The sequence below is a fragment of the Triticum dicoccoides genome, chromosome 1A, assembly GCF_002162155.2.
Source record: "Triticum dicoccoides isolate Atlit2015 ecotype Zavitan chromosome 1A, WEW_v2.0, whole genome shotgun sequence".
In the NCBI taxonomy this organism is placed as follows: Eukaryota; Viridiplantae; Streptophyta; class Magnoliopsida; order Poales; family Poaceae; genus Triticum; species Triticum dicoccoides.
The window spans coordinates 220856358-220871664 of record NC_041380.1 but is presented as its reverse complement, the minus strand read 5'-3'; the positions used below and the strand labels follow the sequence as shown (position 1 = coordinate 220871664).

The window sequence follows — 15307 nt, the reverse complement described above, 5'->3', positions numbered from 1 at the left end:
TGGATTTGCCAGGGGGAGGTGGATCTTGCCATGTTGGGCATTGACTCTGGGTGGTGGATCCTCAAAACGAAAGTCGGGGGCGAATCGGAATATCGGACAACAATGGCTCTATGGGATCGGGTTGTGGCCTTGCTCGGAGTGGATGTCAATTCTACGCTACAGGTGGGACGTGATTCTGGAGTAGACAATGGCAACGCTTCGGTGTCGTGGTCCTTGGAGGCGCCATTTTGGAGTGGTCTCGGCTTGAGAGGCGTCGGCTCGGGTGGTGCTCTGCCCCGGGGCCGGCGTGAAAGTCGGAGTGGCGGCTCCGGATCTCGTCGTCATGGAGGGGTGCCGGCATTGGTCTCGTAGGTGGTATGTCGCTGGCCAGTCTGGTACGCGACCTCGGGGTTGGCGTGGATGTCGGAGCGGTGGCTCCAGGTATGATTGTTGGGTGTCAGCTCCGGTTGCTCGGGCGGCGAAGCTAGCGGCTCGCCTGGTGCACGGCCTCGGGGTTGGCGTGTGGGGTTTTCGTCCGTACATCGAAACGGCAACTTCGGAGATGGTTGTAGGATGTCAGCTCCAGTTGCTCAGGCAGGCGGCTCGCCTGGTGCACGGCCTCGGGTCGTTATGGATGCCGGAGCGGCGTGTCAGCTACAGGTTGCTTGGTGACGGAGCCAGCGGCTCGCCTGGTGCATGTATTGTTGACAGTGCCCTGTTATAACGGTTTTTACCTAGGTTTTCGTTAATTAACAAGACAACTCTCGTCTACCTTTTTTAACAAGCCAGGTCCTAAGGAACTGCGTTTCAAAAAAAAATGTGGCCCGCTTGGGTCTAGGAGGGAAAGAGAGGGGAGCCATTCAGGAGTCCCTCCCAATCCACCAGCTCATTTTCCGACCACCGTTCAATGATCATCTCTGCCCAAATCAGTGAAGAGGCATCAGGCTAGCAAAACTGCAGGGTCAAAGCACTTGGGGGCATGTTTAGTTACATGCATGGATTTTGGCCTCCTTGCATCTGTATTTCGGTTGGGCTTGCTTAAGTAAATGCAGGCAAAAAATAATGTTCTATACATAGTTTGGTTGCCACACATGCAGCCACATGCACTCGCTTGCATCGCTCAGGTTTGGCTCGCTGGAAATGGCCTATTCGAACGTTCCTCGTGAGCTAAGCTCAACAATGCTTTAGGCTGGTCACAATGGGCAAGAACATAATAGCATCTCTAGTGGCTTGTGTATCTCATAGTCTATGTCAAATATAGACCATCAGAGGCCAAAAAATGTGTCCAGCGGCTTGTGTATGTGCTAGTCTAAATTTTAGACATCCACCCGAATCGCTACGCATTGTCCATATTTAGACGACGGAGCGAGGACGTCCAAACAGAGCTGCCCCTTCGCGAGCTCGCTCCCTCGCCGATCTGGAGAAGTTGGAGACAAGAAGACGGCCACGCCACTGCCCCGAGGAGCTCGCCGTCGCTGAGGTACGCTCTGGTTTTTCCGATTCGAAGAGAGGGAGAGTGATTGAAGAGACAGGGCAGGGAGATGGGGCCGATGGATCTGAGGCCAATTCCGGCCACCGCCGCCGGCCACTGTCGCCCTTGCGGATGGGGCAGGGAGATGCGAGAGAAGGAGCAGGGAGATGGGGCTCCGGTTGCGAGCGCGGCGCCGGCGGCGAGCATGTGCGCGAGCGGCTGGTGTGAGGGGGATGCGCGAGCTGCGGGGGCGAGCGTGTGCGCGAGCGGCTGGGGCGCCGGCTGCGAGCAGCGGCTGTGAGGCGCGAGCGGGTGGGGCACGAGCGCGAGCGGCTGTGAGGCGCGAGCGACTGGGGCGCCGGCTGCGAGCAGCGGCTGCGAGCAGTAGCGTGTGCGCGAGCGCCAGCTCTCTGAATATTGATGCTGCTCCCTGTATCTGAATATTGCTGCTGCTCCCTGTATCTGAATATTGGTATTGTTCTCTGAATATCTGAATATTGCTGTTGCTGCTGCTCTTTGTGTGCAGATGGAAAACTCATATGAGCTGGACTCACAGATCAACAACTCCTCATTTCTGGACATGATGAATGTAGGATCGAGTGACACAAATTGTTATGGAACAGCAGATTGTAGCCCACTTGCGGAACAAGTGACGATGCCTCCACAAAAGGGGGAAAAATCTGCGAAACCAAAATCAGCAAAAGGAGCCTCCACAAAAGGGAAAAATTGGTCAACTGTTGAGGACTTGGTGTTGATTCAAGCATGGGCAAACACTAGTCTAGATGCGGTGACCGGGACCGATCAGAATTCAAGTACATATTGGGGTAGGATTTCAGATCACTACGACGCTCACAAAAAACCGTCATGGCCGGAGCGTGGTTCTAATGGACTCACTTGTCGTTACAACGTTATTTCAGCGCTCACGAGCAAGTTCTATGCATGTATTCAACAGATATTAAATAGAAATTGCAGCGGAATGACTCTCTCTGATAAGGTATGCATCTATCTTCTAATTCGCTTCTAATATACCATGTGTTGTATGGAAGTGTTAACTCTTCATTTCCTTTTTCAGGAAAGAGATGCACACCGCATGTACATTGAACTGGATGAGAAAAAGAAGCCATTTACATTAATGCATTGCTACATAGAGTTTGAGAAGTATCCAAAGTGGCAGACACGTCCGCTTCCTCATAAGAAACAAAAGAAGACCTCGGATGCAAGTCCGGGTACAACCTCCAACGATGAAGACTTCGGCGCATGCACTGATGCTCTTGAAGAAGAGCTAAGACCTCCTGGTACGAAGCATGACAAGAATGAACGTTTGAGGAAAGGTAAAACTTCTGAATCCAATGATAGTGGTTGCAAGTTATCATTAGAAAGTGTGTGGGCACAGAAGATAAAGAAGGATGATATCAAAGAGGCCACAAAAATTGCTCGCTACGCGAGAGCTTTTGAATTGCAAGAGAAGCAGATTGCATTGCAAGAGAAGGAGGATGCACGGAAACAGTTTGAATTAGATGAGAAAATCATGCTCATGGACACATCTCATATGAGTGATGCACAGAAGCAATTCTACAAGAATAAACAAGATGAGATCATTGCTCGCTGCCAGAACACATCTGGTTGACCTTCATTTGTTGTTCTGTCTGCTATTTCTTATCACTTGAACTATTTGTCACTTGAATTATTTGTCACTTCAACTATTTGTGACTTGAACTATTTGTCACTTCAACTATTTCTTATGCATACATGAAAAACTAGATGAAAGGAAATAGACTACAAAGTTACTTGTACTACATCATTCGTGTCCAAACTTCTGCCAGAGGTGCTCAACCAGATCATCTTGAAGCTGAGAATGTTCATCTTTATTTCTAATTTGCTGATGCATCTGAATAAATGCACTCAGCTCTTCCGCATGAGTAGAGGACACCCTGACTCTTTCTCCCATTGCCTCATAAGTGTTGTTTTGCTAACCAGTGTGTCGTTCGTCTTCAACTATCATATTGTGCATTATGACACAAGCTTTCATGACATCACCGATTTCTTTACGTTTCCATCCTTTCGCAGGTCCTCGAACAATGGCAAAACGGGATTGCAGAACTCCAAAGGCTCGTTCCACATCCTTTCTAGCCGCCTCTTGCCTTTGGGCAAAATGTTTCTTCTTTCTTGTTTGTGGAGATGGTATGGTCTTCACAAATGTTGCCCATCGTGGATATATGCCATCTGCAAGGTAATACCCCATTGTGTATTGATGACCATTGATGGTATAATTCACTTCTGGAGCTTCACCTTCAGCTAGCTTTGCAAACACATGAGAACGTTGAAGAACATTCAGATCGTTGTTTGACCCTGGTAAACCAAAGAAAGCATGCCAAATCCAAAGATCTTGGGAAGCAACGCTTCCAAGATCATTGTGGGCTCTTTCACATGACCTTTAAACATGCCATGCCATTTTTTTAGGCAACTTTTCCAACCCCAGTGCATACAATCTATACTCCCTAACATACCAGGGAATCCTCTTTCCTCCCCTATTGCAAGTAATCTTGTAGTATCTTCTTCATTTGAAGATCTCAGGTATTGGTCCCCAAAGACTTCACAAATTTTGATCACAAACTTCTTGCAAGCCTCTAGATTAGTAGCTTCTGCAGACCGGATGTAGTCATCGGCACTATCAGCTGCTATTCCATAAGTTAGCATTCGCATTGCTGCGGTCATCTTTTGCAACGGATGCAACCCAAGAAGTCCGCAAGCACTTCTTTTTTGCGTAAAATAACCATCATAATCATGTTGAAGTATAGTTTCAACTATGCGATTAAACAAATTACGGGACATCCTAAACCTATTCGTAAAAATGTAAATGAGATAGGGAGGTGAAAAATAGGCAAACATTAAGTAAATGTACTAATTACAAACCTTCGCCGAAATAAGTTTTCGGGATAGCGAGGACTTTCTTTGAAGTAGTCATTCCATAGTAGAACAAATCCTGCATCTCTTGCTCTTTGAAGTAGTCATTCCATAGTAGAATAAATCCTGCATCTCTTGCTCAATTGATTGTCTGATGTCCATGCTTGGAACCGCCATGGCGTCGACGATTCCTCTGCTCTTCCTTCTCGCGCTCTGCGAATGCTACAAGAATGAGTTCGTCGTCGTCAGATGAAGACGACGACGAATTCATGAGCATATCCAAAGAAGAAATGTTTCCACTCATCATTCTATTGTGTGAGAGAAGACAAAGGAATTTAAAAGAGGAATGAGGTGGGAGGGGTGGTATATATAGACCTGGAATATAGCCGTTGAAAATATAGCCGTCGAAAATAGTCGTTGGAAAAGTAGCTGTTGAAAATATAGCCGTTGGAGACATAGACTATCAAATTTAGACAAGCCACTGAAAAACTGAGGTTGTCTAAAATGAAAAAAAAATTACACCATTGTGTATGTGAAGATATAGACTACCGAATTTACACAAGCCACTAGAGATGCTCTAAGCTAGTAACTTACACACTTCCCTAGACTATGTTACTACCTCCATAGTGGGTAGGAACATCTATGTAGTGTCATGCAACGATGTATTTATTAGGTTATAGACTCATTGTTTCTTGGAGTGTGTGATGCTCCGGTAACTTAGCTAGTTACCACAAGCACCTCTCTCTTCATTAAATATGTGCCACATAAGCAAAGTTGTATTGGAGTGTGTGATGTTACTCCTAAGTTCCTCCCCATTGTGACCAGCCTTAAACATTATGCCATGCAGGCCACACAGTAAAAGTAGACATCCAAACAGGCCAAATTGGGCTCCCCAGAGCATGCATGGCCCACATGCAGCCTACCAAACATGCCATTGGGTAATCTAATATAACTATTGTCATTTACAATAATATAAGTGGCCACAAAATTTCTATAGCTATGGAGACAAGTTATATTTGATCAAATGACATTTTTTATCTCTTTGAACAGATAAGTAACAGGCTATATTTCATCTCCTTGGGTAGCAAAAACTGTCAAAATTTCAGAAGAATGGCAAGCTGAAAATGTCATGCCGAAGTTTTGCTGCCCCTCACAATTGGTTGTTCACCTTCAAACTCTGATATCACGATGAGTGAATCTGTCATCTCAAGAGAAAGTGGCTGCAACTTGTTCGTAGGATTTATATGCTGCCATGGTTAAACAATAGATGAATTATGGTTGCCAATATTCCCAAAGTGAAAACTGAAAAGAGCGCCAGTCCACAAAAAATAGATCTAAAGAAGCTAGATAGCTTCTGAATAGTGAAGTTAGAAAGAACCTTATGTTAGGATCTTATATACTTAGGGAACACCATTTCCTTATTATATCTAACAAATAAAAAGAGAGTATTAACCTGCTTCTGGTCCTTAACATAACCAATGGCAACTTCACGACGCAAAACTGCCCTTTCAGACAGCTCAGTGAATGATATTTTCTCTCCTTCCTTCATGTACAGTCCTACTTCCTACAATGAGCACATGCAGCAGGACAGATGATTTACTGACCACAAGCAGAGAATGCACAGGGATACCATTACGATCATATTACCTTAATATAAATCTCATCTCCTTCAGCATCCAGAATATCCTTCCATACTTCATTCAGCTCACTACATTCCGCAACTACATTTCATTTTTATCATGAGATAGAGCCCTTTTTAGGAAAATAAAGAGACAACTAATAAGTACACAACCAACCTTGTGCCGTCACAAGACTCATAACTTCCTCTGCTCCAATAAATGAAAGGGAGGGTCTTATTCTAGTTATCTGCATAAAATGCAGAGGTAGGAACTTATTTCCAAAATTTAAATACATTTGATGAACTGGGCAGTTGAGATATAATAAGATTCTTACTTGCTTTCCCAGCCCCGTGTCTACAATTTCTGATACAAGATGCTGAACCTATAGGACGCATTAAAGTGAGAATTTGTAAATTCGAGCAAATTGGTATTTCTTTTAGCATGGGAGTATTTATCAGATAACATGACTAACTGAACCAGGCCAGATTAAGTTTAAGTCCAGGGAGCACGAAACAAAGTAGCCTTGGAGAATGGTCTATTTTGTTGAGCCACTAGCAACGCAAAAGAGGAGTGATTTGTTGATTCAGGGTCAAGTTTTAGTCTTTCCAGACAGTTCACATTATCAATATGTTACATGCCCTACAAGAAATGCATAGCAGCGCTTTGATGAGAAACGCGGAGGTTCAGTTTCACATTTCTTAACATTATTTGCAGTGAGAACTGACCTTAATGTCATTTTTCTGGCAAATATTTTCAGCAAGGAGAAAGGTATATGCCAATTGCTTATCAGCCTGTACAGTATCTGCAAAGCCACATACACAGATGAAACTTCTCCATATATAACAGGGAAATAGTACAGTAATTCAAAGGTGCACTAGAGAGCACGTGCTCCTGGACGCAGAAAACCTATTTTCCAAATGTCAAACGTTTCTGAAAACAATTACACATGTAGAAGTTTGAGCCCTTATTGTGCATGCAAATTTTCTGCAAAAGAATATCAGTTTTGCACCCGGTGTAAGGAAACAAGTTTAGTGATGTACCTTTTTAGAGCTGAATTTGTTATTTTCAAAGAGCAAAAAAGTTCCTTTTCCATACAAATATACACACATACAAATGACTCCCGACATATGTAACATATTTTTTTTGTAGAATTGCATGCACCAGCCAATTTTTTCATCCAAAGGTCCGAACCGAGAGAGATGGGAGACACGTGGGCAGTGAAAGCCGGGGCAGACCAGAATTATTTAGGGCATGTACAGTGGTTGATAAGATAGTCTTATCTTAAATCTTGCATGTAATTTAGAGAAGACAAAAAAAAAACATGTACAATGGGTCATCTCTTAGCCTTATCTTCAATAACTGGTAATTCCTAAAAACATGGTGAGACATATTGTGCTAAGAGATCATCTCTTGTCTTCTCTTAAATAAGAGAAGACAAGCCTTATCTTGTGACTTCTCTCTCCTCCACCTCATCATCTATCCTACATGGCACTCTTAAGATAGCACCATTGTACATGCCCTTATAGCATTAATTGGGTTTTGAACCCTAGACCTCTTGGTTGGAAGTTGTACGCAACCGACCATTTCACACGTGGAACTGATGTAAGCCGCAATGGTTCTTATTAATAGGGTTTTGGCAGGGTCTTCAGATCGAGACCTGTTGGCTCTAACACCATATAGATTTGCATGCACCAGCCAATTCACTTAAAAGTCCAAATTGACGGAGAAGAGTAGGTACTTCAACACTTCCCACATGTCTAGGCTATGTCAGGTCTTAGACATGGAATTGATGTAGGCCACAAATATTTTTGTTAGACAGGTCTTAAATTCAGGACCTCTTGGCTCTAATACCTCATATTGAATTGCATGCACCTCTCAGTTCACCCAAGAGTCCGAACTAATAGAGAAGGGCAGACATAGTTCAGAACCTGGCTACTGCATTTTTAAATAAACAATTGCAGCCCACTTTTGAGGGGCGAGGGGGGGGGGGGCTATAAGTACATTGCACACTTTTCCCGTCAACTTGAGTTTTTTGGGTGAGCTGGCTGTGCATTCAATACTATATTTTGATGCAAAAAAAATCGAATGTACTGTTCATCCCAGGTGCAGGTGCAGCTTGTAGTCATTTACTGATGTAAGAAATAGCATATTTCTGTTGTTCGCATGTTACTTGTACCTCCAATGAGCCAGTCTCTATCGGATATCACCACGACTGAAAGAGGAACATTTTTGTCACACTTGGCAGATTTCCTAATGTTAATAATCGCTTCCTTCAAAGTATCATAGTTCATAGGACATCCCACCTGTATGAAACATCATCACATAAAAATTAGGAAATAATAAGAGTAGGGCTAAGATCAAGTCCATGGAGCATTCTGTCCGTGAGCTTCAAAGGTTACTGCATAAAAGAGAGAGAGGACCTTATGAGTAACTTTAATATTTTTAAGTTGGCTCTGCATAAGGGGGTTGACAACACTCGTCCTCTCTGTAATAGGGGTTTCTGACAATATTTCCTGCACATTAAGTGAATTTGTAATACAAGTTCCACCCTAAGCACTAGTATTAAAACTGAGAGCAGTATATTAATTTCTTGTACCCTCTGAGTCTATACATACCAATACACTACCAGGTCCAAGGTAATTATCATATTCTCGAATCATATCGGTAATTTTTGGCCTCCAACCAACAATAAGTATGCATTCCCTTGGTCCCAGTGTACATTCGCTGCTCTGCATAAAGCTAATTTGATGAACCAAGTAATTTGACAAGGGGGGAATTTTCACCAATACATCATCACATTGAATTACCTTAGAGAGTGATTTTGACGGCCGCTCTACAATGTTCTTTAGCCGCGTTTCCTTCAGCTCAGTAACCACACTAGAAGATCTTTGACCCTCTTTTGGTTCTGAGTAATTAACTGAATTATCTGTTCGTTCAGATATATTTAAAACTGAATACTGTGATTTTATCCTCCCGCAGACAGGAGAAATAAGAAGCAACTGTGAAGCAACGAAATGAAGAGTGCATCAGGGAATCCACTAGGAAATTATAGGCCAAGCATCTTGTCAAGACTGATGGTACAAATGCAAAATAATGTAACATCGACCCATCATAATGTTTCCTATAAATAATATAGTTCATGCTGCATTTTCCTTGTTTCCCAAAAAATAATACTTCATGGAAAAGGTCCAAAGATATCTGTAACATGTTCATAGCATCGCATATGCTTATATCAGTGTTAAGTAAGAACTAAAAGGATATGTAACATAAAGCAAGGGTGCAACAAAATATGGTAATGAACATATTTAACAGAAAATTGTAATAATTTTTTGAACTGGCAAAATTTGAGTAGTTACTTCCACAAATGGTTTAGGAAAACCAGTTATGAAAAAAAACTAACAACAGATTTTTCTTGTGGAATCTTAGACCTGGAGAAAAGGCTTTGATTGGTAGCCCCTAATATAGAAAACAAAAGCCAGAAACTACATACTTTATCTGTTTCTTTCAATACTTCAACGTCACCTGGGTGGAAGTGAATCCCACCAGACCGAAAAATACCACAAACGACTGCCTGATGATGAGCATAAAGGGGAATCACAACAAAGAAGTGATGCAGACTGCTGAGTTTAGGCATTCACTTATTTGAAACAACATTACATCTTGGACTTTAAGTCTCACGTCCTTAAACTTCATGCCTCCTACTTCAGGAATGCTGAAAATGTTGAAAACATTCTCTGCAGGATAAAACAAAACAAGTCACAAGACCAAGTAGGATAATGGTCCTATCATCTAGGCTAAAAACAAGGCTGATACAGGTAAACAATTAATGCAAGGCAAAAGCATGCATACGAACCAATAATGAGTTTTAGTCAGAAATGTGTACGGGTAGGTTATGAGCTGGACTTGGAGAGGTTGTAGTCTTGTGATAGGGTACTGCAACGAGTATGGATAGGGTAGGGATAGAGTTTGAGTCGGACTCATGTATCCTAGACAAGTAGCATAAGGATGTGAGGGGGCACACATTGTAAATAAATCATGAGAGGCTGTTCGGCGAGTGTGTCAGTCAGATCGGATTGCCGGATTTGCCAAGAGTGGATGACGACTTGGTGGCCAAGTCTGCAAGAGGAGGCGGTCAGACCAGTGGCTGGGACCGGTCTGACCAGCCATCAATCCAGAACACTGGTGGAGGTCACTCATGTATCCTAGACAAGTAGCATAAGGATGTGAGGGGGCACACATTGTAAATAAATCATGAGAGGCTGTTCGGCGAGTGTGTCAGTCAGATCGGATTGCCGGATTTGCCAAGAGTGGATGACGACTTGGTGGCCAAGTCTGCAAGAGGAGGCGGTCAGACCAGTGGCTGGGACCGGTCTGACCAGCCATCAATCCAGAACACTGGTGGAGGTCACGCATATGGGGGAGTGTCGATGATTAATTCACCGTTCATCTTACGATTGTGCTAGAGGTCATGAAAGACAAACGATAAGAGCCCAGAGTTAGCGTCCATCCTTATCGTCTCCGATAGTTTAGCTCTATTCACCTATTACAAGCTGGACCTTGTATTGCTATGGGCCAAACAGGCCAGAGTATACACATGATACATATGCAAATATACTCCCTATAGAAAGGAGGAACCACACAAATCTATGGTGGGTCTACAGCACTCACTTTGGAAAGAAAATAGCTGTGCTGAGCTCGATTTTGTGCCTTCGTGAATGAATGTGCTATTTGAAGCTCGGAGGGCATGAACTGGTGAGTCCTTCTAAGCACATGTGATAAAGTCCAGAATTTGTTGAAAGATAGCAAAAGGTTGAAGCTGGTCTTGAGTCATTTAAGTTTCGTTTACTAGGAGATAGGAGTGTCAACTGTCAATGTTCCGGATCCGGCAGTGCTATCAGGGGTGTATGATGGATAGCTAATTTGTTCGGAGTGTAAAAGTGCATCTAATCCCCTTGGTGGATTTTGGTAATTAATGTCAACATATCTGAAGGAACTAATGTTTTAACTAGCTTATCTTAGTAAAGTTCCATTCGGTTGCAACAAAGAAGATGAAAGGTAACCCCACTAAATTTGCATGAAGACAAGTTTTGGCCAAGCCAAGGACTTAGTTTTTACATTTTAGTTATCCAAGATCACATTGGGTCATAGGTATGCCAATACTATCAAAAGGGGAATGTGGTGGCTAAGCTGAGTCTCTTGCCATATGTGCTTAAAGATGAAAGTCCAAAGTCCTCAAAAGACTTACATTTCTCCACTATATGTACCTAAGTTTCATTCCTTCAGAGCCTCTGAGCCACTATCCAGATATAGCCGTTCCAAAACCCTAGTTGACCACTTGGAACCACCGAGATAGTTGACCACTTCTCTGTATCCTCTTCAAAACCTCTAAACGACCCCGCTTGCAAACTCTGAAGGCGTTCTAGAGAGAGTGCTACATGCAAGGTAGTCCACTCGGAGCCATTTGAAAGTTTCCACGTTTAGCATTGTTCAGAACTTCTGACCTGATCACTCCGCTTCCTCTGAGCTGTGTTAAAAGTGCATGACAGTCCGATTTCTGGTCCCTCCTATTTATACGCCCACCTATCCCAACAGTTCACTCGAAGCAAACTCCACCCCATCATATTTTCTGAGAGAACACCACCTTCTTGTGTTGAGTTCAAAGAGCTTTCTACTCCAACCAACAAGCCAAGTCTTTGATCTCTAATCCCGTCCTTGTTTTCCACTCCTACCTCTCCAATCTAAAAGCCATATCTTGAGAGAGTTTGAGTGTGGAGGAGATAATCTTTTGTAGCACAAGAGCAAGGGATTCATCACCAACCTCAATCTTGTTATTTTTGGAGGGTCTGCACCTCCTAGACCGGCTAGGTGCTTGGAGCTCACCGGGTGGGCAGTGCCCGGCGTGGCTGCTTCCCTTGGCGGATCGGTTGCGGCGGCGGCTGGATTTTCGGTGTCGGCTCGTCTTTAGTCAGCCCGTTGCGACCTTCGAGCTCTCTCCTCGTCATCCGGGCGCAACCTTCGTCGAAGGGTTGGCCCTCCCCCAGCTGCGGTCCATTACTCGTCTCGCACCCGGCAGCAGGATCGAGCTCGTCTCGCGCCCGGCAGCAGGACTGACCTTGTCTCGCGCCCGGCAGCAGGACCGAGCTCATCTCGCGCCCGGCAGCAGGACCAAGCTCGTCTCGCGCCCAATGCCGCAGGACGGGGCGATGGAGGCCAGTTTCGGCCGGCCTATCGGGTCTTGGCACTGGGGGCAGCCCAGGGGTGTGAAAGGCGGGTCCTTTCAGCTCATGTCTTTGGTTGGGGTAGCGGTGGATCTCGGGTGAGGTGGTGTCAAGGTCTTGAATGCCGGGCGGCGGCCCTGGTGGTGGGTCCGCGGTGCTCATGGGCAGAGCCCGTGGCTTGGTGCTGCCCGGTTGCCATGGCCGTGTGGGCGGCATGGTAGCCGGGGTGTGGTGTTCGGCGGTGGTGAATGGTGGCCGGGGTGAAAACGTGCTCTATCTTCGGACGGACCGGCGGCGGCGAAGCTCGTTCCCTTCTTGAAGGCGTCGTCGCGGCTCTCATTGCCCATAGTTGCTCCAGGGGAAACTCTGATCCTCGGATCGGGCGGTGGCGGCGCTACGGTGGCGGCCCCTTCGTGAAGGCGTCGCCTAGGAGCCTACGGTTCGTCATATGTGGCTTCACCTCTTCGCGTAGTGCTAGGGATGGTGTTGCTGCGCTCAGCGCCTATGTATCCTGCCTTGGGTGTGTGTGTGTGTTGTGGGGGTGTGTGTTTGTACCGGGTGCTGTTGTTTGGTGCTTTATATATAAAAGCGGGGCGAAAGCCTTTTTCGGTAAGTCTTTAAGTTGTGAAGAAACCAAGAAGTTTGTATGGGCTTGGAGATAGCCTACATCATGAAGATCCACCCTGAGCAAAACTAGACCTTTGTGATCGTGTTGGTTGCTCCTTCGTGGATTCTTAGTGGGTGATAGTGTGGAGGGATTTTACGTCGATCCTAACAGCAGTGCTAGCGGGTAACACTGAAAAAGATAACGAAATATGTAAGTGGCAACCGTGTGGCAGATTGCAAAACTGCCACACCCTCCCGATCTCCTCCTTCCATTCCATTCCATTCCATTCCATTCCCGCACGTCCTCCCGATCTCCTTCCTTTCCTCTTGATCTCCTTCCTTTCCGGTCCTCCTGATTTCCTTCCTTTCAATCACCAGTTACGGCCCCACGCGCCTTTCAGATTTTTGGGCAAAAACAATGCTTTAATTGGGATTTGATCTCTGGTCTGCAGGTAATCAACAAAGGGAGCCAACCATCTCACCTATGGCACTCATTGTTGAACAAGCTAAGGAAAATACTGTTTTTGACATGTTTTGCCTTTAATATTTTATCACTGAAAAACTTTTATTTCACCTATCAAACCTGACACATAAACTTTTCCCGTGGTAAATTCTCCATCACCACCACGATAAATGACGCACCACCAACATGATAACTTTGGTGAAAGCATCATGGTAACTTTGATCATTGGGAAGAAATTTGTTGAACCCCGGCCCCGGGTAATTTCTATAAATAGCACGATAACATTCACGCCATAGACCTGATAATTTAGATACAAACATCGTGGTAACTTTAACCATTAGGGAAGAAAAATGTGAAAATATACCAGATAATTTATGTGTAAATAGATGGTAATATACGCAGTGCACATCTGATAACTGAGGTAGAAACACCATGGTAACTTTGACCATAGGGATTTTTTTTTGAAAAGATACTCCGGTATCTTCTGTGTAAATAGCACGGTACTATACCTCCCTCCCCTGGTATTTTTATGTGTAAATAGCATGAAAACATATGCACCGCGATAACTAAACACCATGATAAGTTTTTGACCCGTGGGGGGAAATTTTGCTGAAACATACCCTTGATAAATTTTGTGTAAATAGCATGATATTTTAAGCACCGCGGGCTTGATAGGTTACCTAGAATCAACATGATAACCTTTTGTCCCGGGGAAAAGTTGTTCAAAACATCCCCGATAATTTTTGTGTGAATAACATGATAATATAAGCACCGCATAACCGATAAGTTACAATATAAACATGATGGTAATGTTTTACCAAAGGAAAACAAGTTGTTAAAAACATACACTCGCCTCGCGAGGCCTCTTAGATGAACACAACACATGATGTGCCACAGAAAAGCCACATAATGTTTAGTGTCATGAGGAGGCACATGTGCTCGTGGGTTGGCCCAGAAAAATGGCCCATCTTGACCCGCTATAGGCGTGATAAGTTACGCAAAAACATCGAAAAAGTTATGAAAAAAGTTACCGAAACACACTCAGGTTTTTAGGTGTAAGTACCATGATAATATACGAACTGTAGACCTGGTAACTCATGTACAATCCCTCATGGTAACTTTGACCAAGGACGAGGTTGATGTACACATACCCTGATAACTTATGTGTGAGTACCACGATATTTTACACATCGAAGACCTTATAACACAGTGGTAATTTTGAAAGGGGTGTAGTTGTTGAAACATAGTACCTGGTAAGTTCTATGTAAATAGCACGGTAGCTTACGCAACACAGGTCTGATAACTTGCATGCGAATACCATGGTAACTTTGTCCCGAGGGAAAATAGTGGTAATTTTCTATACTTTTTTGTAGTAACACAATTGTAAAGAAAAGATCAAAACGATTAGTTTCTTTAGTTTGAGCAACAAATACCTAAGGGTGAGGTTGTTGTGGTGGCGCGCTTTGGTGCCAAGGAGGTGCGGGTTCAAATCCCACATGCGCAATATTTTTTTATCATATGGTAGACATGAAGAAGTGGCAGTTTTCTCAGGGGTGGACGCGCGAGATGTGCGGGAGAAGCAGATTTCTCAGGTGAGTCTGCAAGGTCGTTCGGGAGAAGATGGGGTCGAAGGAAGGGGGACCGTGTGGTACTTTAAAGTGAAAGAAGTAGAGGTGTGGCAGTTTTGCTTATATGGCACACATGTGCCAAATATCACAGTCCAAAAGATAATTCCACGTACTTCTAAGAACCATAGATAGATATAGAGCGTCAACATAGGGTTGATAACACTGATAAAGATAATTCCACATAGAAAAAGGGCGTATAGAATCCCACTATCTTAGGAAAAAAACCAAGAGGACACTAGCAATGAGGACAGTCGCACAACATGGATCATCATCAAGCCATTGAGCATACGCGATCAGTTGATCCTGGTATGACTCGAGACCGCCTAGTAGTCGGAACCCGCCTAACTGTACACAAAGAGCGGCATCATCAGAAACCTTGGCAGCATCAATATCAACCTTGTCAACACCAGGTGCAGTAG

At 44.3% G+C, this 15307-nt stretch overlaps 2 protein-coding genes across 4 annotated transcripts in view; one reads left to right on the top strand and one right to left on the bottom strand.

The window, feature by feature from the left end:
• The first annotated feature begins 399 nt into the window (after window positions 1-399).
• LOC119352527 (glutathione S-transferase T3-like) lies at window positions 400-3185 on the top strand. The gene is made up of 4 exons (XM_037619133.1): window positions 400-420; window positions 1337-1459; window positions 1977-2444; window positions 2523-3185. Exons 1-4 carry the CDS (start codon window positions 400-402, stop codon window positions 3075-3077), a joined length of 1167 nt encoding a protein of 388 aa, XP_037475030.1. The 3' UTR covers window positions 3078-3185.
• A 1984-nt stretch (window positions 3186-5169) lies between these two features.
• The window catches only part of LOC119267084 (putative ion channel POLLUX-like 2), a 32041-nt gene continuing 21903 nt past the window's right edge, over window positions 5170-15307 (bottom strand). For all 3 annotated transcript variants that reach the window (XM_037548398.1, XM_037548406.1, XM_037548413.1), the window contains 12 exons: window positions 9631-9707; window positions 9464-9544; window positions 8781-8972; window positions 8589-8702; window positions 8394-8486; window positions 8150-8276; window positions 6699-6775; window positions 6308-6355; window positions 6151-6220; window positions 6002-6075; window positions 5808-5918; window positions 5170-5601 (listed from right to left, as the gene is read on the bottom strand). In XM_037548398.1, coding sequence (XP_037404295.1) covers window positions 5482-5601; window positions 5808-5918; window positions 6002-6075; window positions 6151-6220; window positions 6308-6355; window positions 6699-6775; window positions 8150-8276; window positions 8394-8486; window positions 8589-8702; window positions 8781-8972; window positions 9464-9544; window positions 9631-9707 — 1184 coding nt within the window. In that variant the 3' untranslated portion in view covers window positions 5170-5481. The remainder of the gene's footprint in view (window positions 5602-5807; window positions 5919-6001; window positions 6076-6150; window positions 6221-6307; window positions 6356-6698; window positions 6776-8149; window positions 8277-8393; window positions 8487-8588; window positions 8703-8780; window positions 8973-9463; window positions 9545-9630; window positions 9708-15307) is intronic.

Coding starts and splice junctions, on each gene's coding strand:
- LOC119352527 (XM_037619133.1), top strand. CDS start 400: ATGTCGGAGCGGTGGCTCCAG. Junction 421..1,336: donor TGTCGGAGCGGTGGCTCCAG/GTATGATTGTTG, acceptor GTCCATATTTAG/ACGACGGAGCGAGGACGTCC. Junction 2,445..2,522: donor GAATGACTCTCTCTGATAAG/GTATGCATCTAT, acceptor TTCCTTTTTCAG/GAAAGAGATGCACACCGCAT.